Source organism: Myxine glutinosa, chromosome 7 (assembly GCF_964187855.1).
Source record: "Myxine glutinosa chromosome 7, kmMyxGlut1.1, whole genome shotgun sequence".
Classification (NCBI taxonomy): domain Eukaryota; kingdom Metazoa; phylum Chordata; class Myxini; order Myxiniformes; family Myxinidae; genus Myxine; species Myxine glutinosa.
In genome coordinates this window covers 101,864,469-101,891,281 of record NC_136267.1, presented here as the reverse complement: position 1 = coordinate 101,891,281, position 26,813 = coordinate 101,864,469, and the positions used below count along the sequence as shown (strand labels likewise).

Here is a 26,813-nt window from a genome sequence, read left to right as displayed (position 1 = left end):
ACAAGAGCAGGGGAGAGAGGGAAGCACACAAGCACAACAACAGAAGAGAACAGGGACATAGGTAGATCTGTGGAAGGGGGAGGGCTGGGAGAGGAGGGAGGGGTACACGGTATAAAGCAAATGAACACTACTAGGAATTTCAGGAAAGAAGTTGGGGATTGAAAGAGGCGGATTTGGGGTGTTTTAACGGAGTTAGAAAATATCAAGGTTTTGGATGGGGGAAGATAAGAGATGGTGGTGAACACCTCTTTTAAAGACCTGGAGGGAGGAGAGGGATTGAAGGAGTGAAGGTGAGTAGAGAGTCTTGATTTTGGCAGTTTAACCAGAAGAGGGTTGCTGGCAGATCTTGTACAACCTGAAGGAATATTTGGGGGACAGAGCACAGACAGAGCAGGGAGAGCTAGGCCGGAGAGGAGTCTGAAGAGAACAGAAAGACCACCAACCTGCCTGCGGTGAGAGAGAGAAAGGCCCTCAGAATCAGCTTCATCGCGGGAGATACCAATGATTCTGAATGCTTTGGTTTCAACCGCGTGAAGTCGAGGTAGGTGTGAGGCAGGAGTACCAGCCCAGAGGGAAAAGCAGTACTCCATTGAGCTGTGGATGAAAGCTTTGTATGTGGTGAGGAGCTTAGTCCTGCCCAGAAAGGATTTTGCATGACAGAGGATGCCCAGATGGTGGCCAGCTTGGAGATGGGGTTTTCCAGGAAAGATCATGGCAGATATTGAGACCCAAAAGCTTGAGTGACAGAACTTCAAGAGGATTGTTCAGAAAGTAGATGGGAGGGTTGTCCAGACGGTCTTTTTGGAGAGACAAAGTGAGAGTGAGATTTGTCAGGATTGAAAGACATGTTCCACTTGTTTGACCAGTTTGTGATGTTATCCAGGTCTGCAGAGAGTAAAGACGCTGCTGCCTGCCGTTCTGAGGTTTGAGATATGGAGCGGCAGAGAGCAGAGTCATCAGCAAAGAGATAGGGAGTATTTTCCAGAGAGTCAGAGAGATCATTAATGAAGACCAGAAAAAGTACAGGGCCCAGAACACTGCCTTGAGGAACTACAGCCTGAATATGAAGGGGAGAAGAGAGAAACCCATTCAGGGCCACACGTTCACTATGACCAGAGAGGAAGTCCGCAAGCCATGCATGGAGATTTCCATGGATACCATAGGAGGAGAGTTTGGTGAGCAGAGCTGGGTGCCAGACCGTATTGAAGGCACGTGATATGTCAAGGGAGACAGCTCTGATTTCCTGTTTGGCATTGAGGACCTCCATCCATTGTTGAGACAGCAGAAGCAGCATGTCCAGAGTAGAATGACCTGGTCTAAATCCAAATTGATGATCCGAGATCAAGCCATTTGAGAAGAGGAAGGATTTGATGTCAGAAGCGATGATTGATTCCAAGACCTTGCTGAATATTGGGAGCAGGTTGATTGGTCTATAGTTGCAAGGATCTGTTTTTGCACCTTTTTTGTGTAAAGTGGTAATGTTAGCTGATTTCCAAGCAGATGGCAGATGACCTTGAGCAAAAGAGAGGGTGAAGAGAACTGAGAGAGGGTGAGATAGAGCGGCAGAGCATGATTTTAGGACCCGTGGGCTGATGCCGTCTGATCCAGTTGCAGAATCATAGTCGAGGATTGACAGAAACTTCTCCACCTTGTCAGGAAAGGACACAGAGTCCAGGAGCAGCTGCGTACGACTGGGTACGGTGGGTACAGAGAGAGATGGGTTTGGGACACAAGATTTTGAGGCAAGTACAGAGTTGAGGTATTTGGGTTTTTCACATGCGGAGTCAGATGTGTAGTCGTTTGAGGTAAGGGAGGGGATGGAGGGGGAACAAACACCAGAAACAGATTTGACCAGATACCACCAGGATTTGGAAGAGGGAGACAGGTTTGAGAGTTCAGTCTTGAGAGTATAGATATATTGTTTCCTGGCTCTCCTGAGGGTAGACACACTTGTTCCGAGCTTTGTGAAAGGAACGGAGATTGCCTTCCAAGAGGTGAAGGCAAGTTGTTTCAGGGCAACTGCCTCACCACAAGATTCAGTGTACCAAGGACGGGAGGAAGGGTACGACAACTGCAGACGAGATGGGATAGATCTGTGCATGAGAGAGAGCAGTTTACTTTGGAAGAATTCCCAGGAAGAGTTTATTTCAAAAGCAGTAGAGATGGGAGACCAGTCCAGATGATTGATGACTGCTTGAAGACCGTGCCAATTGGCCTGAGTGAAATGCCAGAGTCGTCGACGCTGTGGAGGCTCTCTGACAATGATCAGAGAGATGTGCACTTTAACAAGGAAATGATCAGATGAACCGATTGGAGCAGAAGAAGAACAGCAGGCATTTGCAGGGAAGTTTGTCATAACCAAGTCTCGAAGAGAAGATGCTTCGTTGACTGAGATCGGGAAATTAACAGATTATGTCAGTCCCAGTTGGTCAAAGAAGCCCTTTGTTGAGGTGCCATGGCTGGTGAGGGAGGTACCCACACCCAGCCAGCTGGCACGATGACAGTTGTAGTCGCCACATATGAGGAAGAGAGAGTTGGGGTGAGTGGATAGAAGTTGGGCCATGTTATCAGACAGCAGGATGTAAATGGAGTCATCACCTTTTGGTGGACGGTACAGAACACATATGAACAAAAGGTGGGAGCGGAGGGGGTGCCATAGCCAGAGGTACTCCTGGGGTGGGGTGGAGAGAGGGTAGTGCAAGGACAGTGAGGTAGAGAGTTTTTGATAAAGGTAGCAACCCCACCACCAGGATGAGGCTCAGGTCTATGATATCGGAGGAGGGAGTAACCAGGAAGAGATAGATATTAAGGAATCAGACATCTTGAAGGAGGAAAGTTTCTGTTAAGCAGATTAAGTCTGGTTTGTCAGAAGCAACCTGTATGGAGAGATCAATCAGGTTTGAGCGAATGCCCCGGATGTTTTGAGGTCCATACCGTTAATGAAGAGAGAGGGGAGCATTGGGTACAGAACGGGGGGGGGGGAGGGGAGGGGTAGGGTGAGAGGGGGAAGTAGGGAGAGGGATATTTGAAGGGAAGGGGTGGGGGGTGGGGGCAGTTTTGAAGGGGAGAGGTGAGGGGGAATTTTGAAGAGGAGGGGTGAGGGTGGAGATTTGAAGGGGAGGGGGGAGATTAGAAGGGGAGGGGCAAGGGGGGAGTTTAGAAAGTGGATGATTAATGACAAACGAACATTTATAACAAATTGGGTTTGTTGTGATTTTCAAGTCAGAGATACATTTGAAAACGTTAGAGGAGGGGTGGAATGAAGTTGAGTTTAAAGAATGTAGAAAGGAAGAATTGTAAGAGATTGAATTTTTTTTTTTTTAAATGTAATGATTTGATAAGGAAATTGAAAAAAGCCCTTTTAGTCGGAAAAAAATAACGTGTTGTAATATACACTGAATAAAACACTGCAGGGGAACGTTGAAACGTATTTAAATAATATTTAAACAAAACCGTTTACTGCAAAACTGCTTCTGTATGCCATGGGTGAGATGTTGGACAGCTGTGCTGGAGATTGGGAATTAAGTGATGCATGAGAGAGGGACAGAGAGGCAGAGATAGAGACAGACGGACAGAGAGAGAGGCGGACAGAAAGAGAGAGAGACGGACACAGAGAGAGACAGACAGAGCCGCACATATACATTGTGCATTGATTTATAGACACTGTCATTGCCTGTAGTAATGCTACTGAAGACCAGTCTTGGAGAGGGAGAGCTGATCACAGACCAGGCCAAACAACAAATGTCGAATCAAAGAGCAAGAATAAAGTGGTGAATCGTGCTCCAATCAGCTTTACAATTCCCATAAGTAATTTTTCCTCAACTCAGTTCTCGAAAAAGTGTTTGATCCTGGTTGTCTTCGAGCCAGGCATAGTCTGTCGTAGAATCTTTCTTTTGGGAGTTTCTTCATCATTCAAAATCTGAACGAGGGAGAGCGTGGTCTGTGATTCGCTGGCTCAATATTCAGGCCCAGTCGAGTTCTGGCCGAATTGATGGTGAGAAGCTGCCCTTCTCGAGCATATCACCAAGCAAGCACCTGGTGCGCGTGCTTCGGTGTAATCCAGTGGGAGCCATCAAATCAACCAACCCGTGGTGATTCTCTCACAATAACGAAAAACCTCTCACTATAAAAATTTCTTTTGTAGTTCCGTTCATTACAGGTGGACGCCATGCAGTAGCAATTCGGTGCTGGATGCTGATCCCCCATTAAACAGACTTGCATAAAACCTAAGCTTTAATGAACTTCATTTGCCCACGTGACACACATGCTATGCACGCTTTACACAATGTGAATGCTTGAAATGCTGGATACAATCATTCGTACCAATTATAGGCCTATGCCTGGAAACTCCCATGTGGCTTCAATGTAACGTATCTAAATTCCGCACGAATAAATGTACTTCCATGAACACTGGAGAGAATCTGTTTAAGATAACCTCCACCTACTTGTGAAACAGATTTCCCAGGGCAAAGCAAAGGTTACCTTTCTCATTGTGTGTGTTGAAGTTAACACATCCTTCATTGAGCAGCGACGTCACAGCAGCTCGTCTCCATCTAACCACCTGATTGACTATGAAAACTAGAGCTTCCAGGGAAGCAGAAAACTGAACTGACTGGACAAGTTCACACACCAAGTTTGATCAAAATCCAAAAATATTTGTGGACGTTAAAGTCTTAACGTCGTTTCGGAGCTGAAAACAATATGGCGGCCTATGGCGGCCATTTTGTGACGGATCGGGTTGGAATGCAATAGCAACCTACCTTGTGTGGTAAGGGTTAAACATTCTAAGTTTGATCAAAATCTGTTAATATTTGTGGACGCTATAGTGTTAACGTCGTTTTCATGACCAAAAACAAAATGGTCGCCTAAGTCCGCCATTTTTCAACGGATCGGGCTGAAATGTTATACCAACCTGGTCCTTGGGGTAAGGATGCTCCATGTCAAGTTTGGTCAGAATCGGTTGATATTTGTGCATGCTGGAGTGTTAACGTTAACGGACGACAGACGACGGAGGGTTCAGTATGTGATGAACTCAACTGAACTGACTGGACAAGTTCACACACCAAGTTTGATCAAAATCCATAAATATTTGTGGACGTTAAAGTCTTAACGTCGTTTCGGAGCTGAAAACAATATGGCGGCCTATGGCGGCCATTTTGTGACGGATCGGGTTGGAATGCAATAGCAACCTACCTTGTGTGGTAAGGGTTAAACATTCTAAGTTTGATCAAAATCTGTTAATATTTGTGGACGCTATAGTGTTAACGTCGTTTTCATGACCAAAAACAAAATGGTCGCCTAAGTCCGCCATTTTTCAACGGATCGGGCTGAAATGTTATACCAACCTGGTCCTTGGGGTAAGGATGCTCCATGTCAAGTTTGATCAGAATCGGTTGATATTTGTGCATGCTGGAGTGTTAACGTTAACGGACGACGACGACAGACGACGGAGGGTTCAGTATGTGATGAACTCAACTAAACTGACTGGACAAGTTCACACACCAAGTTTGATCAAAATCCATAAATATTTGTGGACGTTAAAGTCTTAACGTCGTTTCGGAGCTGAAAACAATATGGCGGCCATTTTGTGACGGATCGGGTTGGAATGCAATAGCAACCTACCTTGTGTGGTAAGGGTTAAACATTCTAAGTTTGATCAAACTCTGTTAAAATTTGTTGACGCTAGAGTGTTAACGTCGTTTTCATTACCAAAAACAAAATGGTCGCCTAAGTCCGCCATTTTTCAACGGATCGGGCTGAAATGTAATACCAACCTGGTCCTTGGGGTAAGGATGCTGCATGTCAAGTTTGATCAGAATCGGTTGATATTTGTGGACGCTGGAGTGTTAACGTCGAAAAGTTAACGGATGACGGACGCCCGAGGGTTCAGTATACGTCCAGTTGAGTTAAAAACCATAATCACCGAGAGCATTTCATGCAATCATCAATTTCTGGTATGACTTAGCATTAGGCTGCTTACTCAAGGGAGTCACCACATTACACTCACCTGCTGCCCCTTCAAGCAGTGATTCCAGGATGTAGTGGCTGCTTAGTTAAACCACATCCATTGATGGCAAATATCCATGGGTACCGACCTAGTGATACGTGCTATGGTGTAATAAATCTTAATTACATTTACAGCGTTCAACTCTTTGTTTGAGTACACCTGCATATAATATACGTTTTTCGATTTTTATCCGTCTTTGTTCAGTCACAGTCGAAGGGTCCCTGACTTGGGAGGCAATTGACACCTTTTGATCCCCAGGCCCAATAATGCTCCATCAATTTGGGTAAATTGGGGAAAGCCGACGCATGACACATCCATAAGCATCTTAACAGAAGTTTATGGGTGTTTTTTTTTTGGTTTTTTTTGTATACAAGATCGAGGCTCGTGTAAGAGCTAACATTAATGACCAAAAAAAAACGGACATATAAGACGAAATAGAGGGAGTGGGAGATGAGACTGGGAGAGAGAGGGAAGCACACAAGTACAACATTTGAGAGCAGGGACATCGGGAGGTCTGTGGGAGGTAGAGGGCTTGGGGGGAGGAGGCACGGGAAAGGGTGGGGGGGGAGGGGAGGGGGGGGGGGTGGGAGAGGTAAAAAAACAAAAAAAAACACACATAGATACTGCTAGGACTACCAGGAAAGAAGTCTATATTTCAGAAAAGTGGATCTGGGGTGAATTAACGGGGGTAGAAAAGATCAAGGTTTTGGATTATTATTTTCATTTTTTTTTTTTTTGGTATACAAGATCGAGGCTCGTGAAAGAGCTCACATTAATCACACAAAAAGTCAAACCGACACATAAAACACAAAATAAAGGGAGCGGTAGACAACATGGGGAGAGAGGGGGAAGGACACAAACATAGCATTTGAGAGCAAGGACATCGAGAGAACTGTGGGAGGGAGAGGGCTTGGGTGGATGTGGGAGAGGTATAAAACATATGGACACTGCAAGGACTTCCAGGAAAGAAGTTGAAACTTCAAAAAAATGTATCTTGGGTGAAAATTAGCGGGGGTAGAAAAGATCAAGGTTTTGGATGGGGGAAGATAAGAGATGGTGGTGAACAGCTGTTTTAAAGACCTGGAGGGAGGAGTGGGATTGAAGAGAGTGAGGGAGTTTGTTCCAGAGGTGGGAGAAAAGGGGAATGAAAGAGTGAAGGTGAGAAGATGGTTGGAGAAATGTAAATGTAACAAGAGCTAAGGAGTAGAGCAACGTATGAATATTTGCTGTATTTTACTTTTCGATAAGAATGTTTGCATGTTTATTGGTGTAAAAGGGTTTGTGATGAAATTTTATCGTCTTAATACCTGCATTCGTCGACTGAAGCAAGTGTTCATTTGTGCCTCATCTCTTCTCTCCAAAGCCATTTTTAGGACTTGCAAGAGTGGATATCGGCTTCACCGGCTTGGGAGGCTTCAATGGCAAACAGCAGGGCGAGGGAGGTGATCGAGCTTGGATGTGGCCTCGAGGGGAATCGGTGTGACCGGGGCATGAAAGCCATTCCGGCTGCGCAAGATGCATGGGCAAGGACGGTGAGTTTGGAGCTAAGTGGAGTCGTCCCATTGGCCTTTGCCGATTAAGCCCCGTCCACAATGATTCCAGTCAATTTGGAATGAATGGGAATGGGGTCCGGGAAGAGTAATAACGAGGGTTGTTAAGGGGAATGTGATGAGGCTCACGTCGAGCGATCGGAGACGAGCATCGAGGATCCTCCGATTAATCTGGCAATGCCGCCATTCAGCCCTGAGTGAATTTGGCTTTGGATACGTGTTCAGATCTGCCCGAAACACTGTTCTAATTCAGGGTCAAGCACAGTGATGTCTAAGATTTTATCCACCCCATGTTATCTGCCTTGCCCTTTATAAATTGTCATATGGTTCCTTGCCCGTTTCATTCCATGACCATTCAGATGTTCGTTTGTTTTTTTTGTTTTTTTATACAAGATCGAGACTCGTGTAAGAGCTCACATTAATCAGCACAAAAAACGAACACACAAAACGTACAATAAACGGAGCGGGAGACAAGATGGGGAGAGAGAGGGAAGAACACAAGTACAACAGCAGAGAGCAGGGACATCGGGAGATCTGTGGGAGGGAGAGGGCTCGGGGGGAGGAGGCATGGGAAAGAGGTATAAAACACATGGACACTGCTAGGACTTCCAGGAAAGAAGTTGGTATTTCAGAAAAGTGGATTTGGGGTGAATTAGCGGGGGTAGAAAAGATCAAGGTTTTGGATGGGGGAAGATAAGAGATGGTGGTGAACAGCTGTTTTAAAGACCTGGAGGGAGGAGTGGGATTGTAGGGAGTGGGGGAGTTCGTTCCAGAGGCGGGAGTAAAGAGGAATGAAGGAGTGAAGGTGAGCAGAGAGTCTTGATTTTGGCAGTTTAAGCATAAGAGGGTTGCAGGCAGATCTTGTGAGACCTGTAGGAATATTTGGGGGACAGAGCAGGGAGAGCTAGGCCGGAGAGGAGTCGGTAGAAGACAGAAAGACCACCAACCTGCCTGCGGTGAGTGAGTGATCAAAAATATTAGAGATCTTTAGAGGTCACTTCGATCAAAGATCAAAAAGTTTCATTGGAGATTAAAGTTTCATTAGAGATCAAAAAGACAAATGGAGTCACTCACCTCCATTGGATTAATCCATTTGCTAAGTGAGATTTAACTCCAATAATAAATATGGCTGCTCTGTTATTCTTGTAGCGAGATTACAATGAGCCTTCAATTGGGTTCAAGACATCATCAAATCATGGTATGATTGTCAAAAAGGAAAGCAAGAATTTGTAGGTTCAACGCCACCCCATATAGGGTGGCAAAGTGACTGTAATCCATCTGGTGTGTACCACCGGTATTACATTCAAGGCTGAAAAGTAAAGACAGAGGAGATAGCAGCGCACACTCATGCCTTATTTCTCCACCACCCGGCACGGTGCTTGCCACAGGCTTGCTCTGAGCTGGTCTTGTTCCCTCTCCCCTGCTCCCCTCCTATCCTGTAACTCAATCGCCTGCGTCAACACAAGCACAATGCAACGTCACAATCGTGCAGCAGCGAGTAACAAACGATTGCAGAGGTTGAATGTTTGTAACATCAGCCCTGGAAAGATGCCAGTAGAACATCCTTGGCCTGGCAAGATGGATTTTTATGGTTTGCGTGGGTGCGCATGCTTCCCTCTGAACTGGGTATATAACAAGCCGAGCTCTATATGTTGAAATGACGAATGACCAGATAGGGAAGTCCATCAGTAAAGACAAAGGGAAGTTCATTTTCACATTGTTGTATTGCAGAATTTATCTTCTTGTCCCTGTCAATGCTGTACCAAATGCCCCCTGTCATCGCTGTTGTATTCTTGGCTAAAATTACAATTTTTTTTTTTTTTTTCCAATGCAACAAATTGTCGCAATTGCATAAACTAGGGCATTGCCCGTACGTGGGTGCCCGTTCCTTGCCCAAAAAAAAAAAAAACGCTACCCGTACGCTCTACCCCGCCCGTACGCCCGTAAACAAAAAATAACAACGCTCTTCGCTTCCGCCCTTCGCTCTGACTGAATTGGGAGAAATAATGCGCATAAGAAATCGAATTACGTACCGTAATGGCGGTCAGCTCGTAACGCGCACACTGTCCGGAAGTTCGCATATCGCATATCTATCTATCTATCTATTAATGCCCATTTATTCAATTATCGCCAACGTATTTTGGCTTTTTGCAATTTAATCGCAAGGAAAAGTAGAAAGAGAAGAGGGAAAAAAAGAAAAGCCTTGCCTTGCTGCAAACAGCTGCTGCAAACAACAACAACATGGAAGGCTGCACTGTCCGGAAGTTGGCATATCGCAGTTACGATTATTTTAGTGTTAATGGCCAATTATTCAATTAGCGCCAACGTATTTTGGCTGTTTGCAATTTAATCGCAAGGAAAAGTAGAAAGAGAAGAGGGAAAAAAAGAAAAGCCTTGCATTAACGCATTAACGCTTGCATTGCATTAACGGTTCGGCACACGTGATAGCTCGCTGCTCTCTGATTGGTTGAAGCGTTTTTTGGACATAGCTCGGTAGGTACTTGTCCGATTAATTACAAACCTTGAAAAGGCACATCCTCGGGTCCCCAGCAATATACCTGGCAAGTTTCAAGTATATCGGACCCGTGGTTGTCCAGAAACAGCGGTCACAGACGCACAGACACACAGACAGACACACAGAGATTGCTGGAATTATAGATAGATACTTTTCATTTACTAATTAATGTACATTTAGTTCTTTGTCACAACAAATTTTAACAAACGATGCTCTTGCTGGACAATTTGATTTTGAGGAACGAATTTCAACTTGGTACATCAAATTTTTTAAGTTAAATTTCTTTAAAAAAAAGAAAAAAAGAAAAGAAAATCAAAATCCTTTTTTAAAATTAACACCACAGCGAAAAAATCCAGCCAAAAATCCCACGAGGCCCGCCTCCCCTCCGTGAAAAAGCAAAGAAACATGGGAAAATGTAGGATGGGGGTGCTGCAGATGTTTGTCCCACAGTAAAATAAGAGAGGGAGCTAGGGCCTTCAGAGAACTTTGCATACAAACAAGCAGCAGTCCAGATGGCTCAAAAAGTGCAAACTAGAGGCCTTGGAAGGGCTTCCCGGAATCCAGTGCTTGATACATCTCCAGTCACGAACAGGCAGGGAAAGGAACCGGAGATTGTGCACCAGATGATGAGGCAGCCTCCCAGGGAGCTACACCCAGCAATCCCCTAGCTTTCTGGTGGCAAGCCTGTTGGAATCCCAGCTCCAACTTTACCCTGTAGCAAGCACTATAGAGCTATGAACGCAACCTGTAAGGCAGAAAGAACGCCCAAAGACCCACAACCCCCTCCCATCTGGCAGCCTGTCCAAAGAGCTTGGAGCAGGACCAATGTTCCGCAAAGGGCTCCTAAGGGACAGGTTCCTACGAGCAGCCGACCACCCAAAGTGGAGAAATTAAGTAAACCATTGAAATTATAGAGAAATTTAGTAAAACTCAATGGTCAGTTTGTTTAGAGTTTAGACCAATCATAACTCCCGTCGAAGTGTAATACTCTACAGTACTGTGTTTTCATATGTACTAGCAAAGGTACCCGCCAATGACGGGGGGGGGGGGCAGGGGGGCAGGGGGGCGCATAAATGTCTCACCTGAAATGAGCAAATATTTTTTGGAGTGTGTATTGATAGAAATGGGAATTCAGTGTAAATATTCAGTGGGCAAATGTCACAATGGGTGCAGCTGGTAACCTCAACAACCTTGTTCCATTCTGTCAGCTAAGATTTCCAGTCCATGCTTGTTGTACCTCTGAAGTACTGCTCAGGAGTGAGGGTGATATTATGAAAGCTAAGCTGGGAAATGGGTTGAGGCATGTTTTGGGCCTACAGCCTGATGGAAGATCACCAAAGTTCTTTCCATGCCAACTGACCACCTCCAGACACCTATCCCTCTCCACATCGTTTCTTCAGCTCCTGACCTCCCCCCTCTCTTTATATTCACCATAGCTTTGCTTTCAGCAATTTCCCAAAGCATTTAATTCTGGTTTCCCATTCAATGATCCATTCATCAGTAGTTTCAGTTTCACGTTTCAACATCAATTTCACTTTGAGATATCAGTTTAGATTCATCATCACAACTTTTGATGCGACGCGAATTGTGCACAGAAAAGGTCGTCAAAACTGATTTTGGGAGGACATTTTTTCGAATTATCTAAGGGTTTAAAGTTTTTTTTTAGGGTCATAAAAGGGGTCTAAAGTGTTTAAAGAATCAATGATCTTAAAACAGCCAAATGGGGTCTAAAGGTGTCTAAGGACAAAAGAGCAAAAGGGGTCAAAAGTGTCCAAATGGTCCTAAATTGGCCAAAGTGTGTTAAAAAGTCAATAGGTCAGAAAAGTGTCAAAAGGTGTATATGTCTCGAAAGGGTGTAAACTGTAAGGGGTTTAAAGGGTCATAGGTTTCTAAGGGGGTGTAAATGGTCAGAGGGGTGTAAAGGATCAAAGAGGTCTAAAAGAGTGTAAAGGGTCGGGCAAAGGGATATAAGGGGGTGTAAAGAGTCTAAGGGGCATAAAGGGGCAAAGGGGTGTAAAGGGTCTAGAGGGGTCTAAAAGGGTCTAAGGGGTGGAAAGGGTCTAAAGTGTGTAAAGGAGTGAAGGTGTAGTAAAGACATACCAACGGGAAACCTCTGGTTCATAAATATATTAACTCGGGAGTGCAACACCACAATAACGGGCCAAATGACCTCCTCATCACCGTCACGGCATAAAACCCATTTTCAGGTATATTGTGGTTAAAAATCTGACAGTAGAAAGTTTTGTTGTGATTGACCTGGGGAACTCAAAGCAGTATGATCCCAAGCAAAACAACAACTCACCTTGTAAGGATGAGGTCATCATTGGAGGTTCACCCGTTGTCAAGTGGTGGTTTGTAGTTGGCGTCACGTGGTTCCTTTTTTCTTCAAACTTTTTTTTCACCCTTGAGAGTGAAGTTAGATGAGCAGTAAAATTACCTTTAAAATGATGTATAGGTTGTGTTTGTACTATTTTCAGTTTTTGAATAATTAGTGCATTTGAAAGGTCATGTGACTCCTTATTTGCCGAACTTACCGATCATGGTAACGTCGTAATTCAGAGTTGATTCTCACAAATGATAACATATCGATAATATCGTAAGAAATGAAATATATCTCACCTGCGATTGAATATTTATGTAATAGTGACCAGAAACCATTTGAAAATCGAAAAAAATAATGGTTGCCAAAGTTACCCGCGGATCCACCCACGATATCTCACGCTGACGGAACCTCTTAATTATATGAGATATTCGAAATCTATTTTGTTGTTAGACAATTGTAACGCATTCTCTAAACAACTATGTAGGTTTTACGGATCAACATCGCTTGTTTTAAACTATAGCATGTATATTTTTAGTGTATATTTGGAGGGTGTATATTTACTAAAGTTAGCTAAGAGGTAACCTTTTTTTCTTTAAACTATTTGTATATGTTGTGTTGTACTATTTTCGGATTTTGAATAATTAGCGCATTTGAGAGGTCACGTGACTCCTTCTTTGCCGAACTTACTGTTCATGGTAACGTCTTAATTAAGAGTTGTTTCTCACATATGATAACATATTTAATGATCGGAGCTCACCATCAAAATAATTATATCGATACCCGTGTTGAAATCCGAAAAAAATTGGGCTTTTTATAAAGATTTGTCTATGTATATGTGGATCAACACTCAAGATCATGGCGACAGGTGGCGGCTCGGATGGTTTCAATTTATGAATTGTGAGAAAAGAACTTAAAAAACCCCTATTTAGGTACAGGGTGGTCAAAGATGTGATCCTATAAAGTTTCGTGCCAATTAACCTTGGGAGCTCAGAGGAGTTGGTTCACAAATGAACAAACAAACAAACAAACGGACATTTCGCTTATATATATATATATATATATATATATATATATATATATATATATATATATATATATATATATATATATATATATATATATATATATATATATATAATATATATATATATATATATATATATATATATATATATATATATATATATATATATATATATATATATATATATATATATATATATATATATATATATATATATATATATATATATATAATGGTATCTGTAATCTGGTTCTCCAACCTAATGAGCGGACAACATGACGTCATCGCCATGCATGTCCGCATTGCCTGCAAAGCTCCAGAGGAACCATCTAGCAGTGCGTCATTACGGATTATAAATTCAGATACTGTCACAAGTGCATGCAAAACTCACAGTTACCGACCTGGTTTCGCCCTTGTTGGGACACCAACAGCAGCTGTATGGGACACCTTGCTGGCGGTTCTCCACTGATGATATGAAGGTCGCATAGTGACTGATATATATATATTGTTGCGGAACCGGGGGTCGGCGCTCCCCTTCCTAAGGGGGGGGGGGGGGGGGGGGTAATGCCCTTGTCTTTTACACTGGCCGATCCTCTGTTCCTGGAAATTACACGCTCCTTTGCGGGGTGAGATTGGCCAGGGTGATTGGTCAAGGGGTTCCCAGATACCTTTGCCAATCTCTCCGCAAAGCAGGGATATAATTCTCTGCTCGGACCCGGACAAGATGGAGTTTGCCGAGCGGTTAGCAGTCCGAAATCCGAGCCATTAACAAAAGACTAAACCCGATTACAACGGTCGGCCAAATCGTGCCACGTATATCAATGGAGAAATCACTAAAGCGACCGGATGAGAGGAAATCCAAAGCATAAGAAGGAAGAACACAGGTTTATTAATTATGTACAAAACCAAAACCAAGGAAGAAACGAAAGGGAATGTACAGTGAAGAAGAAGAAGCAGATACACAGGGCAAGCCTTATACACTCTTATATTATCACTCCCAGGACAGAACAAACACACTTACACGAAAAGGTGGTGGTGGTGGGAAGGAAGAGAAGGGTCCGGGCAAGTGGTAGGTAGGCGTCGATGATAGGCGGTGAGGTCCGGCTACGACCTCGCGCTCCGGTCCACGCTCCGGGTGTTAACTCGTACCACGGCAACGAGCGGCCGGCAGCTTCGCGTGGCGTTTAACGTGAGCGGACAATTATATCGTGGGGGGGGGGGGGGAGGGGGGGAAGACTGGGATGCTGCGTACGTAATAAACTGACCCTTAGCCTTCGGCCAGTTGTGCGCCTCCAATAGTCCGTGACAATGGCAAGCAGGGACTCCTTCACCACTCTCTGGTCTGCCGCGTCTGCCGTCCTCTCCCGTATCACTCATCTCCCTAAGTAGTCCCACGCACCCGCTTATATTGGCCGATCGCGTATTAAGCCGCTTGCCTTTTTGGATACGCCCATCGGTGAGCTGCCTCGGCCCTCATTGGTCGTGAGGGCTCACCGGTCCGCCCCTTGATGGTGCGTTGGTAGGCCATGCCTCATTCCTGGTGCTCCTCCCTTCTTCTCCAACTCTGCCACGTGGCTTATGGCGGCTTGCGGGATAGAAGACCACTCGCACTGATTGTGAAAGGAACTTTGGGGCCTACTCTTATTCAATTAATACAACGCAGATTCAACTATTGGAAACAGATCCTTAACTAGAACACATACTAATGAAATAACTAAAGAAGAGCCTATGGTGTCCTACGTGTTGCAATATGACCTAACTAGGGTGCGACCTTTGATCTTTACACAAAAATGGGAATATTTACAGGGGATTATTTATAAGGGATTATTACAAATATTTACAAAGTGGAGGGTTCTAAAACCCGCAACACAGCACCCTCATTTCCTCCAGGGCCATCCCGGCCCGAAAGAACTTTAACTTAGTGTGACACTCAGGTGTGGTGACCCTCTACTATTAACTTCACCCTGAGTGCGACATTTTAAAAACAACTAAGTATGTCCCGCCTGCTGCATTGCATTCTATCTATCAGACTCAGGCCCACAGAATAACCGAATTACGGAATTAATTTTCAAGCTAAACATTGACGGTGGGGAGCATTATTTACAAAGACACTGCTTGGTATTTACACGTGAACCCAGGACCTGTCTTTTGGGAAACAAAAAAGAAGATGTTTTGAAAAGAGGAAAGGCATACACTGCACTGCACCGATACCACCTGCACCAATAAGCACCAATATGCAAAAAGCACCAAAGCACCAACATGCACAAAAAGCACCATAATAATCATACATTTCACACAGTCATACATTTCAATAATAATCAGCAGATGACGTCTTCTCAGCTGGGTCAACGTTCCTGGCTGCTGGGCCGATGTTCCTGATGACTTCTTGCTTGCTGCCTATTTGGTACTAATAAAAAAAGGCACAAAACGCGTCCACTTTTTAAAATTATGGCCAGCAGGGGCCAACTAGGGTGGTCCACCTGCATGGCTTAGGTGCCACCTTTACCGTGGTCCGCAAGCAAGATCTCCCTGGCCACAATGGCCGGTCCCCAGCAGAGGTGCCAGGCCCCAAAACGTGGGGTCCATGAGTGTGGTGCTCGGCCACAGACCTGTGGTCCATATGGTGCTAGGCCGCAAGACGTGCGGTCCATAAGTGGGTACCGGTCCAGGCAGGCAGCAGCGAGGGTGCGGGCACACAACTGCGACACCTGCACACTTTCTCCTCGGCACACAAAGACCACGGTCCATGAGTGGGGAAGGAAGACAAAGCAGGGTTAGCGGGGTGCAAGGGCGCAAGAGTACACATCAACACAAGTTAATGCAGCGGTGAGGTGCGCAGGAGAGCGAGCCGAGAAAGCTCGTCCCTACCATACGTTCCCCCCCTGTCACCTAATCTACCCTTGCCCCTACCCCATATTTACACAATTTACAAATCCATCGCTACGTCCTGTCTTCCCCATATCTCCCCGAATCCAAATTCGTCATTGATCCCTCTAAACCCAATTTGCCATTAATCAATTCATCATCAATCCCTCCTAAGGAGGAAGAGATGGAACATCAGCACAATGTCACCCCACGTCATGATGCGTCTTACATACCAGACATTTGCACAAACCAGTGGTGTGGAGTCCTGTCACCTTGGTGAGTGGATGCGCATGGTGCGAAGAGACTTTCAATCCTAACTACCTTCTAAATGACTTTAACACACTTTACACTACCCGGGGTCTTTCCCTGCAAAACCATTGGCCATTTTTACTCTATGTGGTTCTAAGAACCGAACTCCTATTGACCAAACTGTGGTGCTCACCAATTTTGGGTCTCACTCCCCCGATTGTACTCCGTGTGCCCTCGCACAATTTCTGGGCTGGGTTGTGTGGCGCTCCCAGCAGGTCCGCTCACCTCCACACCTCCGCCACTGTAGTTGTCTCCCGAGCTTACCTGCTCCTTATCCTAACCTACCTGGGGAAGGCCCTCTGGCGCTCTCACCCCCTACCGCCCTCTCTGGTGTCGGGCTACCCGGGTCCGTCCTCCGGATCCTCGGGCCCCATTGAACACTACTGGCTCCCAGAGCCTACCTGCGGCCTCATCTGGCCGACAGACTAACAGTGGCGGAGTGCCCATTTAGCCATACCTACTAACAGGCCACACGCCTAGCCGATTTCATTTTACTCATGCACCAATCACAACACTCCTGTGCAACTACCCGCACCACAGATGCCAATATCCAACCACAATTTACCTACTCCCTCTACCTACTTTTAAACTACCCTCCCCGGGTACTCGTGAAGGGTCCATCCTTCCCCATCCACTCCTTTCGCACCAACCACTCCACTCCAAGTATTCCACACTACTCACTCCACACCATCCATTCCATACTCCATTTATTCCATGCCATCTATTCCATGCCACCATTCTCACTTGCCACCTGTATTCCACTTGCACACCTGGTGCCCACACACCTGGTGGCACTTGCACCCTCCTCTCCTCCAGGACCATTCACTCAATATCATGCCAATCATCATGCTCACCACAAAGAACTTCCATACCAATTCCTCATTTCAGCACTCTCACTCCAAACACATAGCATCATCTAAGCTGACTACTCCCTTCTGAAACTCGTGCTCCCCGTCATCCCTTACTAGTCAGGTTCACTATGTTTTTTCGTTCAAATTTTTGGTAGATTAGCAAAACTATACATTTTTGGAATATTCAGAGCATGAGGAATCCAAAAATTAATGTTTACATTTGCGTAGAGACCTTTGCGAAAATGACACTCAGGACAGTGATGAAGATCTGTAAAAGCATATTCCTGAACGGTATAGACCTCGTAGATCCTGTGTATAGGACTTATAGTTCAATCTGATACTACCTATAACTTCCTATAACAACCTATAACTTCAAAGGACTTGCAATATCATGTATTATGTAATACAGTTATATCACAAATATAAAGACAATGGTTTTCAATAACCTTTGTTTGTTGCTTTTCTATAATCCTGAGCACTATTTTGAGGCCTTTATTGGATTCCTTGACCCAGAAAACATAGGATTAGCATATTTAATTAAGTCTCTAGGTTGACTAGAAGCCGAGATCGCGCAAAATATGTATTTTATGGCGGCCATTTTCAAAATCCAAAATGGCGGCCATGCAGGTGTCTGTGCAAATGCCAACATTGATTTTCAGATTCTCCATGCTCTGAAGATTCCAAAAATGTACAGGTTTGCTAATCCCAAAATTTTGAAAGAAATTATATTTGTTAACATAGTGAACCTGACTATCTTCATCACTGTCCTGAGTGTCATTTTCGCAAAGGTGTCTACGCAAATGTAAACATTAATTTTTGGATTCCTCATGCTCTGAATATTCCAAAAATGTATAGTTTTGCTAATCTACCAAAATTTTGAACGAAATTATGTTTGTTGACATAGTGAACCTGACTATACACTATGCACTGCCTCGTCGTTATTATCCAACTAATCTCTCTACGTCCCCTCTACAGGTATGATGTCGCTACTTAAATCTTGTCCCTATGGTCACTCTAGATCCCGAATCAATATAACCTAACCCTCCTTGGCTAGGTTTTCACCGCCATACCCCATAAAACTATAGCTCATTTGCCCCCATAGATGCGAGGCGCATGGTAAAACTACCATTCGCCATCACTATCACTACTACCATCAGTCCATTAAACTACGAGCCTCGGTGTGTCGTTACATCATTAAAGCTCGGCTTCGCAAAGCCGAGCAATGAATACGGGTGGTTTGGTCTCCTGCAGGTTGGGTCCATCCGGCATTCGAATTCAGGGTAGGAGGTTTACTCGGGCCAAGGTTCAAGGCACCATCCCGGCACAAGCCCTTGCGCTCCCATGAGCGATGGGCCAGCCTTACCCGGGTGGAGCGCCACCACCACAAGGGGGCGCCATTCTGACCCCTCCTACCTCCCCTCGAACCGGGCCGCACGCTTTGCCTGTCAAAGCACGGACTCGACCGTGCAGGAGCGACGTGCTCCTGAATCTTGCACGACGCCCCGAGCAGGAGCGACGTGACACCGATCCCCGCTGGTTCCCGCTGCACACAAAGAGCACCACGGACCGAGGGCTCGCGTCGGCTATCCGTCAGCCTAAACGCTGTCCCGGTCAACGTCGATACTTTACTCGCATGCTCACATGCATACGCTACCCGTTCTATACTCATGTTCGCACACCAAGTCGTCCTCTCGCCTTCCATACACTTCATGCATTCCAGGCATTCCTCTCGCGCATCCATACTCCTCACGCACTCTGTTATCACGCACACCTCCGTTCCACACCTCTCCTCCGTTACGTCCTCCGTAACACTCGTGGGTGTGCACTCTTGCACATACCCATTCAGCGCACACCTACCCACGGATGTGCAATCCCCTATCGCACACCCAATCATGCGCTCCACCACCAACTCGGGTGTGCCTTCTCGCACACGCTCCTCATCCGACTCACCCTCTGTATCACAATCACTCCCTCGATCACACTCCGATGTGCATTCACGCTCGCACTCGGTAACACACTCTCGCTCCGGCGCCATTCGCACACGCGTGCCATTTTCTCTCACACCACTCACAAGGGACCGTTCACAAACGACCGGGTGCCGTCTCAATCCCAAGCGCGCGAAATTTCTTTTCGCGACAAACACTTTGCCAAAAAATCTCTTCGCCCCATATACCAACCTACTCACCTTGGCGCTTCTTCTTCCTCCTCGCTCCAACACCTGCAAATCTTTATAAGGATTAAGCACGGCATCATGATGCGAGCACGGACTTTGCACATATTCCATTCCTTCACCCCGCGAGTGCCCTTCTAAGTCCGGCGTCTTTCCAATTTCCACTATTGGTTCGGTTATTTCGATTTTAATTTCTTTTTCCATTATAATTAATTCATTTCCCTTTCCCTCGACGACCGCTGGTTCGAATAAAATATCCTTTTCTACCTCGGCGGTCGACGGCTTCCCCATACCCCGGGTCGCAATTTCTATCCCGGTCCACCCGGCTGTGCCTTGCTCCAACTCGCTTCTCCCGTGCTCCTAACACCGCGCTACCTCGTCGCTTACCCCCGCAACCTTTCCGCCCGATCTGTGATCAATGCTCTTCCCACATTCTTTTATCTGGCCACCTATTTCGTTTCTAACCCCTTCAAGTAGATTTCTAATCTCCGTTTGTATGACTGCCTGCAGCTGTGCCATGAGGGCTTGCATATCTATCCCTCCCGCTTGCGCAGAGGGCGCGGCCCTCGTCGCCATGTGCGAGGCGCTGCCATTTTGTGTGCCTGCAACCCCCTCTACCGCACCTTCTTCAACTTCCTCTTCCATTACCCCCAATTGTTCCCTGGGGTCCTGGGTTGACTGTAACCCCTCTTCTATCTCCCCCACCGGCATCCGATCACCTTGACCATCCATGGCACGATATAAATTTGGTTGTTAATAATAAATTTCGGCTGCTCCTTATTTTGACCAAATTTTTTAGATGTTATAAGAAATTTGGTTCGGGTCCAATCCCACTCCCCGACACCAATTGTTGCGGCCAATATGCAAAATTGGTGTCCAAAATTTGGTCTACTAAATTTAGTCCCAGGTTCCAAATCCCAACTCCTGACTACCAATTGTTGCGGAACCGGGGGTCGGCGCTCCCCTTACCAAGGGGGGGTAATCCCCTTGTCTTTTACACTGGCCGATCCTCCGTTCCTGGAAATTACACGCTCCTTTGCGGGGTGAGATTGGCCAGGGTGATTGGTCAAGGGGTTCCCAGATACCTTCGCCAATCTCTCCGCAAAGCAGGGATATAATTCCCTGCTCGGACCCGGACAAGATGGAGTTTGCCGAGCGGTTAGCAGTCCAAAATCCGAGCCATGAACAAAAGACTAAACCCGATTACAACGGTCGGCCAAATCGTGCCACGTATATCAATGGAGAAATCACTAAAGCGACCGGATGAGAGGAAACCCAAAGAATAAGAAGGAAGAACACAGGTTTATTAATTATGTACAAAACCAAAACCAGGGAAGAAACAAAAGGGAATGTACAGTGAAGAAGAAGAAGCAGATACACAGGGCAAGCCTTATACACTCTTATATTATCACTCCCAGGACAGAACAAACACACTTACACAAAAAGATGGTGGTGGTGGGAAGGAAAAGAAGGGTCCGGGCAGGTGGTAAGTAGGCGTCGATGGTAGGCGGTGAGGTCCGGCTCCGACCTCACGCTCCGGTCCACGCTCCGGGTATTCACTCGTACCACGGCAACGAGCGGCCGGCAGCTTCGCGTGGCGTTTAACGTGAGCGGACAATTATATCGCAGGGTGGGGGGGGAAGACTGGGATGCGCCGTACGTAATAAATTGACCCTTAGCCTTCGGCCAGTTGTGCACCTCCAATGGTCTGTGACAATGGCAAGCAGGGACTCCTTCACCACTCTCTGGTCTGCCGCGTCTGCCGTCCTCTCCCGTATCACTCATCTCCCTAAGTAGTCCCACGCACCCGCTTATATTGGCCGATCGCGTATTAAGCCGCTTGCCTTTTTGGATACGCCCATCGGTGAGCTGCCTCGGCCCTCATTGGTCGTGAGGGCTCACCGGTCCGCCCCTTGATGGTGCGTTGGTGGGCCACGCCTCATTCCTGGCGCTCCTCCCTTCTTCTCCAACTCTGCCACGTGGCTTATGGCGGCTTGCGGGATAGAAGACCACTTGCACTGATGTTGAAAGGAACTTTGGGGCCTACTCTTATTTAATTAATACAACCCAGATTCAACTATTGGAAACAGATCCTTAACTAGAACACATACTAATGAAATAACTAAAGAAGAGCCTATGGTGTCCTACATGTTGCAATATGACCTAACTAGGGTGCGACCTTTGATCTTTACACAAAAATGGGAATATTTACAGGGGATTATTTACAAGGGATTATTACAAATATTTACAAGGTGGAGGGTTCTTAAAACCGCAACAATATATATATATATATATATATATATATATATATATATATATATATATACAGTCATGTGAAAAAGTAAGTACACGCCATGTAAAGTTTTTGACTTTTTCAACATATTTCAACATACAGCTATTTGATCCTCATGTCAACAATATTGATAGATAAAGGTGATATAATATAACAAATATCATGAAACATTTACATTTTGTAGTCCATTGTATTATTTAAATAAACATAAATGCAAATTTCGCATGTGGAAAAAGTAAGTACACCCTTGGCTCTAATAGGTGGTATTGCCCCTTTGGCAGAAACAACCTCAAGTAGGCGTTTCTTATAATTGTCTACTAGTCTCTGACATCGACTGGGAGAAATTTTTGCCCATTCCTCCATGCAGAATTATTTCAGCTGTGCGATGTTTGAGGGGTTTCTTGCATGCACAGCTCGTTTCAAATTCCACCACAACATCTCGATGGGATTTAGATCCAGGCTTTGACTTGGCCATTCCAGAACCCTCCATTTCTATCTTTTCAGCCATTCCTTGGTGGATTTACTGGTATGTTTAGGGTCATTGTCATGTTGCAAGGTCCACCTACGGTTGAGCTTCAACTCTCTGACAGACTCTCTGACAGGCCTCCCATTATCCTCAAGCACCCTCTGGTACAATGAAGAATTCATCGTGGATTCTATGATGGTGAGCTGCCCAGGCCCTGATGCAGCAAAGCTGCCCCAAACAATAATATTTCCACCACCATGCTTTACAGTTGGTATCAGGTTCTTGTGGTCAAATGCTGTCTTTGGTTTTCGCCAAACATGTCTTCTGGTACTGTGGCCAAATAGCTCTACCTTTGACTCATCTGTCCAGAGCGCATTGTTCCAGAAGTGCTGGTCTTTGTCTAGGTGTTCATTGGCAAACTTTAGTCTTCCCCTGATGTTCTTTCTGGACAGCAAAGGTTTCCTCCTGGCACACCTCCCATGTAGATCAAGTTTGTGCAGCCTCTTTCTAATGGTGCGTGCACTTTGACATCAACAGTGGCAAGAGCTACCTGTAGGTCCCGTGATGACATTCTGGGGTTCTTTGAGACTTATTTCAGCATCTTGCGGTCTGCTCTCGGGCTGAACTTGCTGGGGCGGCCTGGCCTGAACAAGTCGGCAGTTGTTTGGAATCTTCTCCACTCGTAGATGATCTTCCGGACAGTCGAATGATTGATTTCAAATTGTTTGGAGATCTTTTTAAATCCCTTCCCAGACACGTAGGCATCTATAACATTCTTTCTGAAGGCCTCAGAGAGCTCTTTTGATCTAGGCATGTTGACGCCGCACACTTCAACAACAAAGAGCAAACCAAACTAAATGTCTGACGTTTAAATAAGACAGGTTCCTCCAAGATCCTCTCTAACGATGTTCTAATCATGTGCACCTGAGCTGGTGCACCTGATTCTAATTTTAGGTATTTGAAGTTGTGATAAATGTGGGGGTGTACTTACTTTTTCCACATGCGAAATTTGCATTTATATTTATTTAAATTATACAATGGACCACAAAATAAAAAAAAAAAAAAAAAAAAAATAACCACCTCTAGAGGCCATTTTTCCCCGCAAAGCGGGGGTTGGCCTTTTTCCGGAACCGTGGTTGTTGTTGTTTTTTGGTCCCCTTTTTGAAGCAATGTTTTACGGCCGGATGCCCTTCCTGACGCCAACCCTTTTTGCCGCCTTTAACGACAAACAGGGAATTACCAGTGAACTGGTACTCAATTAGCCGACCTCGGAAGGATGACAGGCTGAGTCAACCCCCCTGGCGTTAATTCAGCGATCGACCGGGATTCAAACCCAGGATCCTAGGATCCTAAGCCGGCACCTAGCCGCTAGCCCAACACCAGGGTTTAAACCAGGGACCAACCAACACCAGGGACCACAAAATTTAAATGTTTCATGATATTTGTTATATTATATCACCTTTATCTATCAATATTGTTGAAATGAAGATCAAATAGCTGTATGTTGAAATATGTTGAAAAAGTCAAAACTTTCCATGGGGTGTACTTACTTTTTCACGTGACTGTACATTCGTGGCCAAAAATATTGGCACCCTTGCACTTTTTTCAAATAACTCACAATTTCTCCAAAAATAAGTTGAAATTGACAAAAGTATTTGGTCTCCACAATTCTTTATTTCACTGTTAATATTACAGAACCTTTGTTTTTGATTCAGAACTTAATTTATCCTTTTAAATCAGAAAATAAAAATAAATGGCATTGACAAAATTATGACACAACAACAACATGCATTTTAAGACCATTTTCCCTGCTAGAGCGGAGGTTAGCCATATTATTGACAATTGTCAATTATTATTGACATACATTAATGTGTCAAAATTATTGACACCCGAGATTTAATATTTGGTGGCACAGCCTTTGGAAAAAATAACTGCAGTCAAGTACTTCCGATAGCCATGAATGAGCTTCCGATACCTCTCTACTTGCAGTTTGGCCCATTCTTCTTGTGCAAACTGCTCAGGTTCTCCCAGATTTGAAGGGTGCCTTCTCCCAACTGCTGTTTTCAGATCTCCCCACAGGTGTTCAATGGGATTTAGATCTGGATTCATTGCTGGCCACTTCGGAACAGTCCAGCGTTTTGTCTTGAACCATGCCTGGGTGCTTTTTGAAGTGTGTTTGGGGTCATTGTCATGCTGCAAGACCCATGACCTTCGACAGAGACCCTGCTTTCTGACACTGGGTTGAACATTGTGCTTCAAAATGCCTCGGTAATCTCCCGATTTCATGATGCCATGCACACAATCAAGACACCCAGTGCCAGAGGCAGCACAGCAACCCCAAAACATCACTGAACCTCCTCCATGTTTGACTGTGGGGAAGGTGTTCATTTCTTTGAAGGCTTCATTTTGTTTTCTGTAAACATAGAGATGATGTGCTTTCCAACAAGCTCTAATTTGGTCTCATCTGTCCACAGGACATTCTCCCAGAAGGATTTTGGCTTGTTCAGGTGTATTTTGCCAAACTCCAGTCGGGCTTTCATATGTTTCTGTTTGTTTCTTTCTTTCTCTCTCTCTCTCTCTCTCTCTCTCTCTCGCTCTCTCTCTCTCTCTCTCTCTCTCTCCCCTCTCTCCTCTCTCCTCTCTCCTCTCTCCTCTCTCCTCTCCCCTCTCTCCTCTCTCCTCTCATTGGTGACGGATGGTGTGAGTTGAAACTGTTGTACCTTGTGTCTGAAGGTCAGCTTGAATCTGTTTGGCAGGCAGTTGATCGAGGTGCTTTCTCCACCATTCGAACAATCCTTCGCTGCAATCTTCGATCAAATTTTCTCTTGCGGCCACATCCAGGGAGGTTAGCTACAGTGCAGTGGGCCTTAAACTTCCTGATAATATTGCGTATGTTGGACACAGGAACATCAAGGTCTCTGGAGATGGACTTATATTGTGGCCTGGAGATTGTCCATGCTTGGCTACAATCCTGTCTGACGTCCTCAGACATTTCTCTGGTTTTCTTTCTCTTCTCCATGCTCATTGTGGAACACACAGTGACACAAAACAGCAGAATGACTCCTTTTCTCTGTTGAAACTGGTTGGATGAGTAATTTTTATTTTGCAGGCACCAGCAACTCATCATAAGTGAGTTCAATTCCAAAGTAAAGGAGAATCACCTGCTTGAAATCTAATTATTTCGAACAACTTCTAAAAGGTGCTAATAATATTGTCTGGGACATTTTAGGATTTCTGTGTGGAATAAGCTAAGATTTAGTAATTTTTTCAGCTTTTTTGTTTTGTTCCTCTGCAAACCAAAGAAATACATTTGTGGATACCAAAATGTTTTTAATTTCAACAATTATCTGGAAGAAATGGTGCATTCTATTTGAAAAAAGTGCAAGGGTGCCAATATTTTTGGGCCATGACTGTATATATATATATGTTTTTTTTTTACTTTCCTTATGAGTGATGCCATGGGGCATGCGGTGCGTTCGCCCTTCTTTGTTATTGAAAGAAAAGTTTTCCGACAATGAAATTTTGAGACGTTGACCAGTAAACTGAACATTCCTGTTCATTATAACGAGACACATCATTATGTTCCATGAGCCGCCCGGTCACAGTTCATTTAGTTTGATATTTAAAATTCGTGGTGTCACTTCATTAATTGTGAGCAAAGAAAATGGAAATGCTATTAATTAATTTATTTATTTATATTTGCCGCAAGAAAAATGTGAAACACCCACTTTATCGAAATATTATTCAGTCGTTAGGTATCGCTCCATCTCTGCAGACTTCGCGAGACAAAATGACCGTGCAGTTGACAGTTCATCATGTTATTCAGAACCTGATCCAAGCACTTGAATATTGGCTTGTGACCAAAATATCATGTGGATGATATACAACAAACAACAGGCATTTTAAGGCCATTTTCCTTGCAAGAGCGGGGGTTAGCCTTGCGGTCCCCATGACAATCTTCTCCATTTTGCCCTATTTTCTGCATCTCCCCTTGTTAACCCCCTTGCCCGCATTTCTTCTTCGACCATCTTTAGCCAAGTCTTTCTCGGTCTTCCCCGTCCTCTACTTCCTTCTACATTCATTTCCATCACTCTTCTCAACCAGTCACTTTCATCCTTCCTCAACACATGACCAAACCATCTCAAACTGTTTCTCTTCACAGCATCCATCACAGGCTCTATTCCCATCATCTTTCGCAATTCATCATTTGTCTTCCTCTCTCTCAACGATACTCCACACATCCACCGAACCATTCGCATTTCCACCCTTTCCAGCCTTCGTTGCTGCTCTACGTTCATTACCCATGTCTCGCTCCCATAAATCATAACACTTCTTACACATGCACCATACACCTTTCCCTTCAGCTTCAACGACACTCCCCTCCTCGCCAGCACGCCACTCAGTTCCCGAAACTTCTTCCATGCACATCTCACTCAAGCA

At 45.0% G+C, this 26,813-nt stretch overlaps 1 protein-coding gene across 1 annotated transcript in view; it reads left to right on the top strand.

Moving 5' to 3' along the window:
* Positions 1–7,318: 7,318 nt before the first annotated feature.
* LOC137431621 (uncharacterized) overlaps positions 7,319–26,813 on the top strand; it is a 110,689-nt gene continuing 91,194 nt past the window's right edge. The window contains exon 1 of the mRNA XM_078782069.1: positions 7,319–7,539. Coding sequence (XP_078638195.1) covers positions 7,426–7,539 — 114 coding nt within the window. The 5' untranslated portion in view covers positions 7,319–7,425. The remainder of the gene's footprint in view (positions 7,540–26,813) is intronic.